Below are 15,315 nucleotides of genomic sequence, written 5' to 3'. Positions count from 1 at the left end.
TTCTGACTAAAATAGCTATCCCATATATTAAAACCAAAATTGTTATCCCACATTTTAAGGGGAGAATACAACAAAATACAAACCCAAGATGATACTCAGTTCTTCTTATCATCAAATAAAATTAAGCTACAGAAGAACTATTGGTTTAGGATTGGAACCACCTTTTAAGCTGTTTAGAGCCCTGCTGCTTACTATCAGTTTGATTAGAACTGTTGTTTGTGAATTTGGATCTGTATTGCTCAATCAGCATATCCAACTTGTCCACAGCATCCCGTCCCACCGGGTCTTTATTCTTTTTATCCTTTTTCTTGACCTGTAAACTCATATTTTGTTTCTGTTGGTTAGTTTTATCTTCCAACTTCCTCCTTTTTGTTCTCACTGCAACATCTTCTTTATGTCCAACCTTGAGAGTAGCATTATCTGAATGTTCATTTCCAAATCTGCCAAGCTTTTTTCCTTCTTGATTATGTTTTGGCTTTTGTTTTGTGCCTCCTAGCTTTTTACCTTCCCTCTTGTTGTTGTTCTTCTTCTCATCTCTTTCTTCTTTGTTGGTTCCTCTGGCACCTCTATTTTTCAGTTCATCTCCATCTTTACTCCCTGAAACTGATGATGCATTGCCTTCCTCTGCAGTGGCACCTCTGACACGCTTGCTTTTCACTACATCTCTATTCCCAGCAACTGATAATGTGTCCCCACTGGACTTGCGTTTTCTTGACTGTTTATCTCGGGGATTCAGTTCAGTTTTATTGGCTTTCTGCTGCAGATCTTCTCTGTTCTTGTTAAAACCTTGCTGCTGAAGTTTCTGATTACGAAGCTTCATTGTTTGCACATTATCAAGAGCAAACTCCACTATTGGACGATGCTCAGGACCAAAAGTCTCTGGAAATATATAATTACTCAGATAACCCATAAACCTAGAATCCTAAAATTCACCAGAAAGACGTAAGGTTGCAATATCTAGCACACTAAAGGCACATTACCAGGATTGTTGTTGAGAACTCTTAAAGCCACAAGTGCATGTTGATGCTCTGAGAACTCAAGAAAAGCTACTCCGCGAGAATGATTCTTTGCTACTACTTGTCCTTTTTTCACATCCTTCAAAAACTTTATCTGCAACATAGAAAAAGATAATGAGTTGCAAGAACAAATATGGCCAAACTGTAAAGACTAAATTTCAAAACATAGCTCACCTGCCGGATCACAGGCTTTTGCTTAGTAGCACGAGAGGTAACTGCATCAATGCAAAGTGTCTTCAGCTGTTTTTCAGTCATCGACTTGGGAAGATTGTATACAATCAGTCGTGTCCTTGACACATGGAAATTTGGGGATTTCAGCTTGATCATCTTCTTTTCTTGCAGCCTGAGTGAGGAACTACATTAGCATCGCAAGCTAGGAACATATAAAACATTTAAGAACTGCAATAGAACAGCTCCACAACTTTCAAAAGCATTCTGCATTTACTGATTTAAGAAAAGCATAAAATGTTGCACAGGTCATCAAAAGAGTAAAAGGTGAAGTAATTATCTATTCATCCAATTTATTTGCTAATCAATTCAGTTCCAACCTAAAGTGAAAGGAAAGGAATAAATAGTCCAAGGAAAATCACACTGGCATACCAAAATATAAAAAAAGAGGAGAGCGTTTGTTAACCGTTGAATGCAGAAAATCTACTAGAATTAGTGTAAAGGGAGTTGCCACCAACCTGAAATGTGGCCTGTAGAGGCAAACTAAATCCTCAAACTAGCAAAATCACAAGGACTCACCTCTCGTGACTGCGAGACATTACCTATGAAACCAGTTGCACTCTAAACAACAGAATGTTATTCATCAGAAGAAAATTAGCCTCATCACGGGGACATTTCCGTTTGACAAAATGTGTGTGACGCCAACCCACTGTAATTTCACCCTTTTGCATAGTTCAAACTCTTGAAAGATACTCAGCATACACCACAGAGTTTTTCATGATCTAGTGCCTTATTCGTCATTCTGAACTGCAATTCCTAAAACCTTGGCTAATTTTGTCAAGTTTACCCTCTCTATTTTTCAAGTAAAAGAAAAAGTCTAGCTTAGAGTAGGCAATTCAGGAGGAAGATCAAGTCCAACAGAGATGGGCCAAACTTTCCTGCTTCTATCAAGGAAAGTTGGTTAAATAATGGAAAAAGGAACTGTAGCTCTTCCACTGTTCTTACGTGGGACTTCTATCAAACACAATTAGCAGATTTCCATCACAAACTTATATCCAGCTTGTTACCTTTTATTGTCTTAACAGGGAGCTCTAATTTTATAAAATATTAAACATTATTATTATTACACAAGTCACTCCTACCATATATTTCCTTTATGCTCTGGACGTATAGACTTCTCTTAAGGGATCACTCTTGCTCTATGAATCATTGTCCTATATCATGTTAAAGAAGCTTTTATTAAAAAGGAGTCATAAGAATAGGGGCAATTCCGAGTTTCCAAAAAATTATTACTCAGCTGATATGAGGTTAATTGTTAGGATATGCACAACCAAAAGCATGTTAACCTTTCAAGATCCACCATTTTGAATTTAAGAAAAAACTTGGTAAGACTTACCCCTTGCGCTTTGACATATCACTCACTGAAACACCTTCAGCAGCTGGGGTCCCCTCCACAATAAGACCCTCCTGTTAAAGAAAAACAGATTACATCCACATTAATTTTAAAAAATCTCTTGGAAGAAGTTAAATGCCGAGACGGCATTAGCAATAGAAGCCAACCTTTGCCAGGTAAAGGTTGCGGTGATCACTATCCTCCTTTTTGGCCTTCTCCAACTCCTTATCATGAGCAGCTTTCTTGTCCAAAGCCTTCAAAATCTTTAATTGCCGACCCTTCAGAAAGATACCTAAACCATCCACAACATTGGCAGCGGAAACAGCAGCTTCAGCAGCCTCTGCTGTTTTAAATTTGAGAAAACCAGTACCCCTTGGTCGCCTGCAACATGTAGAATAAGTTTACTAGGAGCTGTTAGACAACAAAGTGTGAACACACCGTAGAGCTCATACTTGGTGACTCGGTCAAGAACCGGAGCAAAGTACTCCACTTCACCAAAAGCAGAAAACCGTTGTTTGACTTCTTTATTATCAACGTCAAAAGGAAGGTTGCTAATGAAAACTGTTCCCTGCAGATCATCTGCTCCCTCACTCTGCCCAGCATTAATCTCTTTGTTCTTGTCTAAATTGTCGTGTGGTGTTTTATTTGCCGTAGATGCACATGCACCCAGTGGTTCATCTGGTGGGAGAATAGTTTCAACATCCTTTCCCTGCTTGGGAAGGCCCGAAATATCATTTGTAGAAGTAGTTGGCCCTATTGAAGTTGGAGAAATGAAATTCTGAAGAACTTTTTTCGCAATGTTTGCCTCTTCGTCAAAATTAACTTCAGTCTGGTTATTTTCTTCTTCTAAAAGGTGAGAGTCATCTCCGTCCTCTTCAGCTTGCTGAGATTTTCCATCAATTTCAACGTCTTCATCCGTATCACTACTACTATCATCTTTTGTGTCCTGTCCTGCAGAGAAAATAGTGTAGATTGAATTGTTATGTTCCCACTCATGAAGCAATGCCTTTAAGAGCATAAACAAAGTAACTGATATAGCACTATAACATCAGCACCAAAATGAAAAATAAAGGAAGAACTAGCTGTGGAACAGTTTAGATGGAGGAGTTTGAGGAAAAAAGGGGATAAAAAGCTCTAAAAGCATGATCAGACAACAACGATAAGCTCTTGTGAGAAACCCCCGAAAATACCTAAACTATTGTTAACAGGTCTCTACAAGTAACCACACATCACGCATTAGGTACCTAGACACCGAAGGATACTTGCATTATTTCAACCTCACTTCTAAAAGAACTTAGTTCTCTTCATATATACATAGGAGAAATGTTGGACACTGGGACTTCAAGAAACCAAGCAAAGCAAGACTTGCACACATGGATCGTTTATTAAACAAAATTGAACCCGATTCAAAACATGAAGATCTTGATGAGGCATACGAAACGAAATTAGCATTCCAAACACATTTTGAGTAACAGAGTCAAAGCAACTAAGATATGTTACGAAGTGATCATCCATCTTAGTAGAAGGAGTAGAAGTATCTCAATTATAGAGCAAAGAATGCAACAACCTATTAAGGCACAATTAGCATTTAGTTTCAGCTTATACTAGATAGATCTGAGTCCATTGCAGTTCAATGCAAATTTTCCTTTTCCCCTTATCTTCTGCAAGCCTCTGATCCACATGCCCCTTGAACAGACCTTGATTCTGAGCAAGGAGAATAGATTGAAAAATCTATGGCCTGAGGGATTTTCCAAAAGCCAAAAGGCAGCACATACACATCATTCCCGTTATGTTTCTGTCTCGTGTCTGCTCACTATAATATACTTATCAAATTGGTGATTTTTTAAGCACACTCATTAAAAATAAGAAAATAGATCTGGCCAAAGAATTTTGAAAAACCAACACGAGCCGCTGAATCATTATTCCTGACTTAATCCAAAGGTGTATTAAATCAGAGAAACCTCTTATATGTTTGGTCACAAAAAAAAAAACTCGTATACAAGAAGTATGCCAAAAGGTAGATGCCACGCTAGCCTAAAGACCAAAATTTGCTCGATATGATTGGATTAAGAAAATCATGACATATCTAGCAAAATATAACAAATACTCTCAGACAAAAAGAGAGACACTTACCATCTTGTACAGTTGCTGAAGATTGACCACCAGCTGCATAAACCTTTTTTGATACGGCCCAATCAACTGCAATAGTTCGCTTACTCAATGTTTTCCCATTAAATGTCTTAATAACCTACAAAGAGATATTGAAAACAAAATTAGGAGTTCAACTAGATAAGAATCCAAGGGATAACCAAATGAAAGTTCAAAGTGGTGCAAGCTCCTCAAGTACATCATTGAAAACATAAATTAGAAGCACTAGCATTTTGTGATGCTTATCACTCATATATTCCTTATAAAAGAGAAACTCCAATCATATCTATCGAGATATGCAAACTGCGGCAAAAAGTATGATTCTTCACTTTAACAAGGGAAGTGTTCAGTAAGCCTTAAAGACTGTAGTGGTTATGTTTGACATCTTATACTAATTTGTGTCGTAAAAGATTATCTGATCATAAAAAAGCACCCTATGAATAAAAAGTAAACACGGAGAGACATTTTGTCGTTACTTATTCTTTCCAAGATTAGGTAGGGAGCAGATGAGCATCAGAAAAGGCAATTAGCTATGCTATTACCATGAAACAAAGCCCCGGGCCCCTTATTTAGACCACCACCAGGTGCTTTAAGAAACCCTTTTTAAAAAAAATAATAATAATCACATCAAGAGAATATAGCAAGTTTAAGATAGTAACAAAGAAAATGTTAATCGACTCATTTTTTTCTACAGCTGAATCGAATTAAAAAAAACAGAAGTTGGTATCTAGACCACACCACCAGGTGCTTTAAGAAACCCTTTTTTTTTTAAATAATAATCACATCAAGAGAATATAGCATGTTTAAGATAGTAACAAAGAAAATGTTAATCGACTCATTTTTTTCTACAGCTGAATCGAATTAAAAAAACAGAAGTTGGTATTGAACTGTAAAAGAGAATGACAACAAAATGGATTGCCAAATGTAGATCCATATAGCTATAATTGCCAGGTGGAATCTGAGCAGACAACAAGCAAACAAAAAATCTGTCTCGATGCAATTTGAAAACTTCCAAAGGGGCATAAACATCCTTTTGTGCTTCATTTCTTCGAGGTTGAGGGGAATTTCAGAAAGCGGATAAAAACAAATTCATCAATTCTTTCACCACATGTGCATCTTCACAGTTCACTTCCTCAGACTATAATAGCTTCTTAATTTCACGATAGAAGAAAGGAATCAACTAATTAACACCCTTATTATTAAAGTTACTTGATATGAATATGAAGTTCATACATTCTCTGCATCCTGCTTCGACGTAAATTTGACAAACGCAAATCCTTTTGATAACCTGCAAAATGCTAACTAATGGTTACTAGTGGCAATTAACAATAACAAACTTTAGATTGTAAAGGGAAGTCCCTTACCCTGTCTCAGAATTCTTAGGAATAACCACATCCCACACGAAGCCAACTTTTGAAAACAGATCTTTTATCTCATTCACTTTGGCCTATGTTTTATTGCCAAGCTCAAAGGTCAGAGCTCTGTGAGCACAAATGAATATAAAGGAAAATGGTACACTAAAAGTGGATTAGCTTATAGAACAGACATAATAAAATACAGAACAGAAGAGTAGACCTTAAAAGGAAGATTCCTCACTATAAGTTTCCACCTTTGCGTCTTTGAGCCCTGGTCAGAAATGTATTAGTTAGAAAGTGCAAGTCCATCAGCTGATATAACTCTTCTTACAAAGTTGGGCAGCAAACTGTGTCCAGTAAAAATGGAACAAGACCTCTTCCAAACAAGAATGTTGCGCTAGCAATTTATACAAGTTACAGATATGGGAGAGATAAAAGGTAAAATGAGGTGGTCCCCATAGGCATGACCTATTGGTTGAGGAACAGGAGTGACAACATGGAAACGCCAGGTTCGAATTGCAGTTACACAACTTCTTGTGAGCCCATTTGCTCTAGCCTTGGTGGATAGGATTATCTCGGCAACCTGTGTTTGTGGACCGGACAAGATGTGCAGTGGCGGTATGTGCAAATTAACTCAGATACCACCAATATCAAAAAGAGGCAGGGTCTAATTGGGAGTAATAATATGAGAAACCATGAGGAAGGCCCACCGGGAACTGATTGACATGGTAAGTAAAGATAGTCACTCGTATTTCCTTTTTCTTCATTCTGACTTTCAGATGCTTAGTATTTTCTCCGGTCAACAAACTACAGCAATACTGAAGCAGAAAAGTAAAAAGCTAATACCTAGCTAAAGAACTATAACTATTTAGCAGGAAAGAGATCTAAAACACAGCTGAGAAGGTAGAGAACAAGTTTCTGCACCATCAGCCACAGCCGTTTGAAAGTATTAAGACCATCATGAAGTTTATTGTGCAATCCACAATGAAATTTTCATTTGGAAGCCGCTAGCTCATGGTGGCTAACATCACCAATTTTTCAGGTTAAGGAGCAGCCCCCAGAATTGTAAAACCAACTGAAAAGAGAGGGTGGTAATAAAGAAGCCAGTGAATTGTTGCTAGAAATAATAATAGCTTCGAGACAGAAGCTGTAGGAAATATTTCTTCAAAATCAAAGTGCACATTCCAAAAAACAATTTTTAGTTTATTCTAATAAAGCCAATGATCGAGGACTTCTTCCTAAGCATTACATTCCCTTGGTAAGACAGTCTCTTTTTGCACACTATGAGGAGGATCTATGATTTTAATTCCTGAATGTCTGCTACTAGGGGTGTGTTCACTTCATCCCTCAGGCATTTCTACAATGGACTTGAATATTAATACTGACTGAAGCATTTCATGTACCACCATTATTTTAATCATCGACAATTACCATTATAGTCTTCATTGAAAGAAATCATGATCAAGGTGAAACAATAAGTAAAAACAATTTTGGACATGTCCTACTATTTCAAACTTGCTTAAATCTTCCCCTAAGGAAGCCAGCTCACATGACAAAAGCTAATAAAACAGCAGCAGCCAATTATCTGAACAAAATTACAACAACCTCACCTCTCCACCAAGTTGGCGTGCCCAAAGTGTTGCTCCATTTACTTCTTTTTGGTGTAATGATGCAACACAAACTTGAGCTGATTTGACACTAGTGAAAAGTACAGATGAAGCATCCATCTTACAACCATCCTGTGCTAGCCCTAGAATATCAATAGATTTGTAAAATATATTAGTTGCTAAGTCAAATAACATGTATCTTATAACTTTTATTGGAATTTATGATCCAACTTGTTTCTTCTTAGGAAGTTATAGTAAAAGTAACCACTTCAAATCCAAAATCCTCAACAGCTTATTGCGGATTTAATCCATTGAGAATCACAAATCAAATTAAGCAGTTCTAACTCAAAAAGATGTAGACTTGTAGGTAAGCATATTTGCTAAAGAGACCTTAATCACAAAAACTGCAACTGAGTGCTGAACATAGACATATTGAGAACAAAGCAGTGAGCTATTCTTAACTGCTTCAACCTTAAGCACAAACATTGGTAATCCAAGTTAACAACCTGTTTACATGAACACCGACTTGTATAAGGAAAGAGATTACATGAAAAAATTTGGAGACCATGCATGATCAATTAAACACAGGAATCCAAAAGAGAGGTTGATCAAGCTTTATGTACTCAATACAGCATGAAAATATACGAGGAATTTGAACTCAAAAATTAGAGGAATTCGACCTTATAGAGATACTACGCCAGCTGCAAAGAGTGTAAGACATTTGCACTTGATTCAGCAACTGACCATAGAAGTAAGGATTGTCTATTTAATAGAGATGTAACTATATCATAGCTATTAAGACCTTAACTCGTTCCTCCCCTTTCTTAATGCCCTTCTTAACATAGATAAGAATTTTTTGATGGCTCAGTACTCGTTCTTCCCCTTTCTTAATGCCCTTCTTAACATAGATAAGAATTTTTTGATGGCTTACACACAAAAGAGTTTATACTAGAGTACTCTCCCTTTTTCCATGATTTATAGTACTGACTGTAGATGTTTTCCTTCTTTATGTAAAGGACCAGATACACATATATACAAGCAAGTATACTGTGTTTTAAGAAAAGAGTAATCTTAAAGAAAGTCATTACAGGATTAAATCTGGTTCATGAAAAAGATCTGATAGCCTGCGGCAGCTGAAATAGCACCCAAAACAAATGCAAAGGGAAGCACATGTAAATGGTTTTACCATGACTTTCAATCTCTTCTTTTGGAAGAGGGTAAGTAACAGAACATATGGTGCCACACTTCTGCACAAGCTGGTGAACCTCCTTTGCCATATCCGCATTTACAATACCTCCTATTATAACTGTCCTGGCGACCCTGTTTAACATGAAGGAAGACATAAGAAGTAAATACAAAAGGAGGAGTTACATCAGTCAACTAAGGGAAAGGAAAGACTACACAATCACTATTCAACGTTCAAATGCATAACTTCAAACTGCCAAAGAGTGATGCAGTATGCCTGTTTCTCTTTTGATAAGTAATATTTAGTTGATACGGGAAAAACTCCCCTTCTACAAGTGGTACAAAAGGCAGAGAACCTAGACAAGAATGTGGTTCTCTACAAAAGACACTCAACCATCTATGCAAACGGGAACTCCATGGGTGCATTAAGAAATCAAAAGACTATCACTGAGCTATACAAAATCATTCTTCACCACCTAAAAAGTGTGATATGCCTGAGGTTTTAATTAACAAATTTAAGCGCAATGGAAAAATTGCTCCTGAAAGCCAAAAATCACTTCTAAAAAAACTCTACATGAATCTGAAAGACTGAAACTACAAACTTTAGCTCTCAGAAAACTGTGTGAGGACGCATAAAATTTTATATTTGGTAAACGGGGGAGATTAAAAAGTTCACAGGTGATAATTAGTTTTAAACAAAGGTCAAAATACCTCAGCACCTAAGTAGTGCCTAGGCAGACACCAGCATCATGTCTAACACAAAGACGCAAGACTCAAAAGTTAGGCGAGCAAGACAAGATATTACAGCACTAATCCACCAAGAATGAAAAAGAATCTAGAATAACTCAGCATACTTAAAAGTAAAAATTAAATGAAAACCACGGGAAGTGGAAATGATTAATGAATAACAACGGATGACCTGGTCCAATGTGATAGCATAACAATTATCAATTTATCATCCTTCAGCATTTTACAGAAGATTAATCCACTGGTCCCTAGAGTTTTAGTACTTCATATTTGGTCCTTAAATAACACTAACAATACAACATAAACTCTAGAATACAAGATATCCTTTTTTAAATTAGCCGATACCAAAATTATTATCGACAAAAAGTGACAATTTCCAAAATGATATTTATAACTTAGTTTAAACAGAATATTTTCATAATCAAGAGAAATAGCGAAATTTAACAAATGAAAGTGCAACAGTACCAAATACACAACAAAGTACCTCTGTTTTCCTGAATAATTTCCTTCATCAGCAACACCATCGCAAAGCAATGCAGCCTTTCTTTTTCTAGTGGGTTTTCCTAGGTTTTCTGCCAACATTAAGTTACAGCGTCAGGGGCTGTTCTAAAGTAAAATCTGAAGGCTGAAGTTGATTGAATTTTGTTTTATCTAATAATCTAAGTCACTAATAATTTTAAAATACAAAAATCACTAACTCATATGATACTTATCATTGTACGTAAAAGTAAATCCCGTTCAATGAATAAATATGAAGCTAATGCAAAACCTTATCTTTTAAATGTCTAATGTATTGTTTATTCTATATTATGTGTATCTAACATAAGTATTCACTCAAGATATCTTAAAACATTTATTGAAGTATATCTCTGTAAATGTCAAAAAAATTGTATTAACTGAATATCTAGAATATGGTGGCTCTTAAATTTGAATTTACATTTTATTGAGACGTGTTACATGGCATGCCATGACTCATGAACGGCCATACAACAACAGCCCAGTATAATCTCACTAGTGGGGTCTTGGGAGAGTAGTTTATACGCAAACCTTACCCCTACCCTGGGGTAGAGAGGCTGTTTCCGATAGACCCTCGGCTCCCTCCATCCAAGAACTCCCCACCTTGCTCTTGGGGTGACTCGAACTCACACCCTCTCGGTTGGAAGGGGAGGGTGTTTACCACTAAAACAACCCACTCTTGCCACTCATGAACGGCCATATTCAACTTAATTAAAATCCAAGTTGGTGGCCAAAATTATGTAAAAGCCGTGACATTTAATGTATTAAGTGATCCTTTGGTTCTGTCATCAAACACGTTTAAAATATAATAACTTGAGGCATTCAATTTGAAGTGCTAAATTGGGTTCTCATACAGCACTTAGATACTAAAAGCTACATTTATATTGAAAATAACACTGGTATGCTATAGCAAAGAACCTGTTCCCTGCGAGTTTGAAGCTTGTTTCTTCTCAACTATTTCAGTAGAAGGACAATCCCTGCCATCTTCTTTATGAGCAGTGCTTTCTGAATAATAAATATAATTGATTAAAAAAAGTCAGAAAATCAACAGATTGAGTATTTTCTGTTAGTGCAATTTTCCATATTAAAGGGGTCGTTTGGTTTAGAAACGGGTTATGCAGGGATTAATAATGTAGGGACTGTAGTTAAGAGATTAGTAATGTATGAATTATAATGAAGGGATTATTTATGATTGGATGCTTGGTTTGTTGATTAAAAATACTATATAGTGTATATCTTAAAAAATATTGTTATTCTTTTAACAAAATAAAATATTGGTTACTACATAAGGGTTATTTTTGTCATTTAATAGTTATAATCCATGTGTTGCTAATCCCCGAATTCTTTCTACATTTTGTCCTACGTAAAGTAATACATATATTCTCGTATAACTTATGTGGGTACTAGTAATGTGGAAAAGAAAAATTGGGACCAAGCATTGCTAAAATAATGCTGAATTTTATAGAAAAGAAAAGTGAAGCCAAACATTATATTAATGATGTTAAATTTTATGGGGAGATTTTATTTTCTCCACTACTCCTAACCAAACATCACCTTTTGAAAGAAAAAGCTAAAGAATTTTTAAATCTCCGTTACATTTCCTTTTATTGAGACGTGTTAGAGGACATGCCATGACTCTGAATAGTCAGTTTCAAATTAGTGAAAAGCCAAGTTGGTTTCAGAAAATATTTAAAGCATGTGGCACTTAATGTATTAAGCGCTCTTTTGGTTCTGTCATCAATCACATTTATATGTAGTAACTTAAGTGCTGAATTGGGTTCTCAGACAGCAATTAGTAACTAAAAAGCTACATTAATATTGAAAGTATCTCTAGTGTTATAGCTACGAACCTGTTCCCTGAGAGCTTGAAGCTTGTTCGTGCTTGACTATTTCAGTAGAAGGAACGTCCTTGGCATCTTTTGCATCAGCGGTGCTTTCTGAATAATACAATTGATACAAAAGTAAGATAAGCAACAGGTTGAGTACTTTATGTTAGTGCAATTCCTTATTGAATCTGGCAAAATATGAAACTAAAGAAGCACAAACCTTGATCCCCCTTTGATCGACGTTGTTCACGTGGTGCACGTTGCATAGCTTGTTTAACTCCAATTTTCCTTCCTCCAACCACTGTGCCATTTTTTAGCTCGATGGAACGGTTAGCGTCATCAACAGATGCACTACGACAACACATAAAGGAAGAATAAGTTGCACAATATACGAACCACATACACAAGATTGGAAACACACCACTGAATATTTATTCTCTTAAGTAACTTATCAACTACGAAGCATTGCTTCAATCCATGATTTATTTATAGTGTCAGATCATGTAAAATCTACACCTTGCATTCAAAAGTAATACTTAGCATTTTCCAACATTGGCAGCATGTTAGACTGAAAATAATGTTTGGAAAAGGTTCATTTAGATTAAGGTAAGAAAAACAAGAATTCGTACGAAATTCATTGAATATGTACAACTTGTTAATTTAGAACCCAATAACTTAAAAGGATTACAATTCTGAACCCATAAGGTTCAAATCCTGGCTCCGCCTCTGGACATACCAACATTTAAAAACAAAAGGCAGTAATAAATGCATTAACTTACAATTGCACAAAGCCGAAGCCTCGGTGCTCACTTGAACCTATGCACATAAAAATGGAGACTTGATTAGTTTTTCAACAGACTGAATCCTAATAAAGGAATAAGTGTTCCGTCATTTACCTAATTCTCTTTCACTCATAGCAAAAACTAAAAATACGACGCAATTAAAAAACATAACCATTACTTGCATCTAACTAGTTTTTTTCTTTTTCAACGTATTTGAATTTGTAAATTTTTCAAGTGAAATTACCTTTATTTGTAACCATAAAGCACCGCCTAATTGGTCCAACTTCACTGAACGTCTCTTCCAACTGTAAATAATTAGTAGCTCAGTATGTTTATTTTCCTTTTTTTTGACGAATTGCAGCAGCAAAGAGCTGAATTTTATTTCTATTAGGGAAGAAAGGAGAAATTACCTGGGCATTAGTGAAAGAATAAGGTAAATTGTTAGCGAATATGGTAGCAGGTGAATGTTGGCTATCGCCATTAGACATCGTCTTCTTATTCTTTCCCATTTTTTCCGATTGCGAAGAACTGAACACGAAACGATAGCTTTTGGAGTTGATGTGCTGAGGAGATCTTTAGGGGTTTATGGCTACAGGGTTTTTCAATTTCGGGTTAGGACACAATCTTTTGGTGTGGGCTCAACAAGGAATTGGTCCAGGAAAATTAAAGAAAAATTGTGAGTTGAGTTCGGCCCAGGCCTGTGTCAAGAAAAGTGGGCCGACAATAAAAGAAGAAGAATTAACTCAAATAGCCGTCCACCCAACCACTTAAATTTGCATTGTATAGCCTCTCAAAATAATAGCTGATTTTATTTTTTTGTATATATATACATTATGTATGTTATATACAAAAATTCTACAAATCTTATATACTTTTTCGTCTATCGAATGTAAATAATTTCTGACACGAGCTAAAAGTGATAATACCCCTTAAAAATAGCCTGTGGATGTATAATATATACATAATTTTTGTTTTATGTATGTATAATCATTGTATAATTATGTATATGACTAAAAAAGTAAACAATGAATATGGTCGGCTATTTGTGTATAGACGAGGAAGCAGAAACAATACCAATGAGAATGAAAACAATACTACTAAGAAAGAAAGAAATAGTATTTGTTTACGTTGAAACTTTTTTTATGTATTATACACCTTATTTTACTGGAAATAATCTTCTTCTGGATAATTTTTATGGATTTTAAATCATTCTTTATGATGGATCGCATAAAAGATGTCAAACAATATGATCTTATAGAAAATGTAGGTTTCTCGAATACTCATAATGTCATTTGTCAATGATTTGATTTTCTCAAAGAGTCCAGTTTTAGTGTTTTTCTTCTTTTTTTCAAGCTACGAATACCTAAGGGAGTAGCGGCAATTTGAATTTTCATTGAAATGTTCTTTTAGCACGATTTACAATCGAAATCCTATTTTTTGTATGTGAATGAAAATTTGAGTTAACGAACAAAATATTTTTTTCCCAAAAAGGTAAAAAAAAAATGCAGTATAAATTCAAATATAATTGCAAACATAAAAAGAAAAAAGATAAGGAAATTTTGCAAAGACAAGATAAGCTAGCTGGACCCAACGTATATGTCAAACGCCCACAACCATTGCGGCTGTAAGGGAGGGGCATAAGGTTTATCCACGTCACTGCTTACATAAGTGGCGGATGAAGCTTACTAGGTATTTTATAAGTTCAACAAAACTCAATATTTATACTCCAAAACATAATTATGTAACAAATAATCACATAGTTTTAATCAATAGTATATTTTGAATTCATAATTATAAAAGTCCATTAAATTTAACATTAATAACTTAAAAGTTAAACTTATCAAGTTAATTTTTAGATCAATCCGTCTTTAGCTTACACCACCGAATAGAAAGTAACTAATTCTCCTCAACAAAGTGAATCATATATTTTAAATTGGTGTTAGTTGTTACCTAATATATATTTTGTGAAACTAATTAAATTAAAAATTAAAACTTATACAAATATATATAGACTTTTACAAAAATCCCAATTAAAGCTATACACATTAATATATAGATCGTGGACATAGAGAATTTACTAGCTAGGGTTTTTGTTATTGTTGTTGTTGACATAGGGCACAAAAAATTCGTGTTTGATAGTTACACTAAACAATGAATGCAAGATTACATAATATTTGTATCACTTAACCGTGAATAAGTATTTTACTGACTGAAGAGTTGTCTTAATACAAACATGGATTTGCCTATATGTCTCCCCATTAGGGGTATTTATCGGACGGATCTGACGGATAATTATGCTTAACGGTTCGGCTTATCGGTTATCGGATTATTAATGTAGTAATTCACTAGCCATCCATTAAGATAATGGGCAGATTGATATCAGATTAACGATTATCGGGCGATTTATCGGCTAAACCAAATAGAAATTTTTTGGTATAGTATTGAAATGAATTCTTTTTTATGGGTGGTTTTGTTGACTGACTTCCTGTATGCATCCTAACAGGCCTGATGAGCTGGATAGAACTGAAAATTATGGTGGAAAAGTTATAAATTGGAATGGACATCGAGTCTT

The 15,315-nt window shown here is 35.4% G+C and overlaps 1 protein-coding gene across 2 annotated transcripts; it reads right to left on the bottom strand.

Annotated features, from left to right (window-relative positions):
• Positions 1 to 13,320, bottom strand: LOC104111277 (uncharacterized). Of its 2 annotated transcripts, XM_009620947.4 has the most exons (19): positions 13,154 to 13,320; positions 12,988 to 13,048; positions 12,741 to 12,777; positions 12,182 to 12,312; positions 11,986 to 12,072; positions 11,054 to 11,140; positions 10,104 to 10,191; positions 8,874 to 9,007; positions 7,691 to 7,830; positions 6,301 to 6,351; positions 6,090 to 6,172; positions 5,959 to 6,013; positions 4,711 to 4,825; positions 3,030 to 3,528; positions 2,745 to 2,958; positions 2,581 to 2,651; positions 1,191 to 1,359; positions 981 to 1,110; positions 1 to 879 (listed from the first exon to the last, which is right to left on the bottom strand). In XM_009620947.4, exons 1-19 carry the CDS (start codon positions 13,250 to 13,252, stop codon positions 146 to 148), a joined length of 2,985 nt encoding a protein of 994 aa, XP_009619242.1. In that variant the 5' UTR covers positions 13,253 to 13,320; the 3' UTR covers positions 1 to 145. The 2 variants fall into 2 exon arrangements, with proteins under 2 accessions (XP_009619242.1, XP_009619243.1); XM_009620948.4 differs by lacking the exon at positions 11,054 to 11,140.
• Between the last annotated feature and the right edge of the window lie 1,995 nt (positions 13,321 to 15,315).

The sequence above is a fragment of the Nicotiana tomentosiformis genome, chromosome 1, assembly GCF_000390325.3.
Source record: "Nicotiana tomentosiformis chromosome 1, ASM39032v3, whole genome shotgun sequence".
NCBI classification, from domain to species: domain Eukaryota; kingdom Viridiplantae; phylum Streptophyta; class Magnoliopsida; order Solanales; family Solanaceae; genus Nicotiana; species Nicotiana tomentosiformis.
This window is presented reverse-complemented; position numbering and strand designations above follow the sequence as displayed.

Coding starts and splice junctions, on each gene's coding strand:
- LOC104111277 (XM_009620947.4), bottom strand. CDS start 13,252: ATGGGAAAGAATAAGAAGACGATGTCTAATGGCGATAGCCAACATTCA. Junction 12,778..12,987: donor CTTTATGGTTACAAATAAAG/GTAATTTCACTT, acceptor TTATGTGCATAG/GTTCAAGTGAGCACCGAGGC. Junction 2,959..3,029: donor GTTCTTGACCGAGTCACCAA/GTATGAGCTCTA, acceptor TACATGTTGCAG/GCGACCAAGGGGTACTGGTT.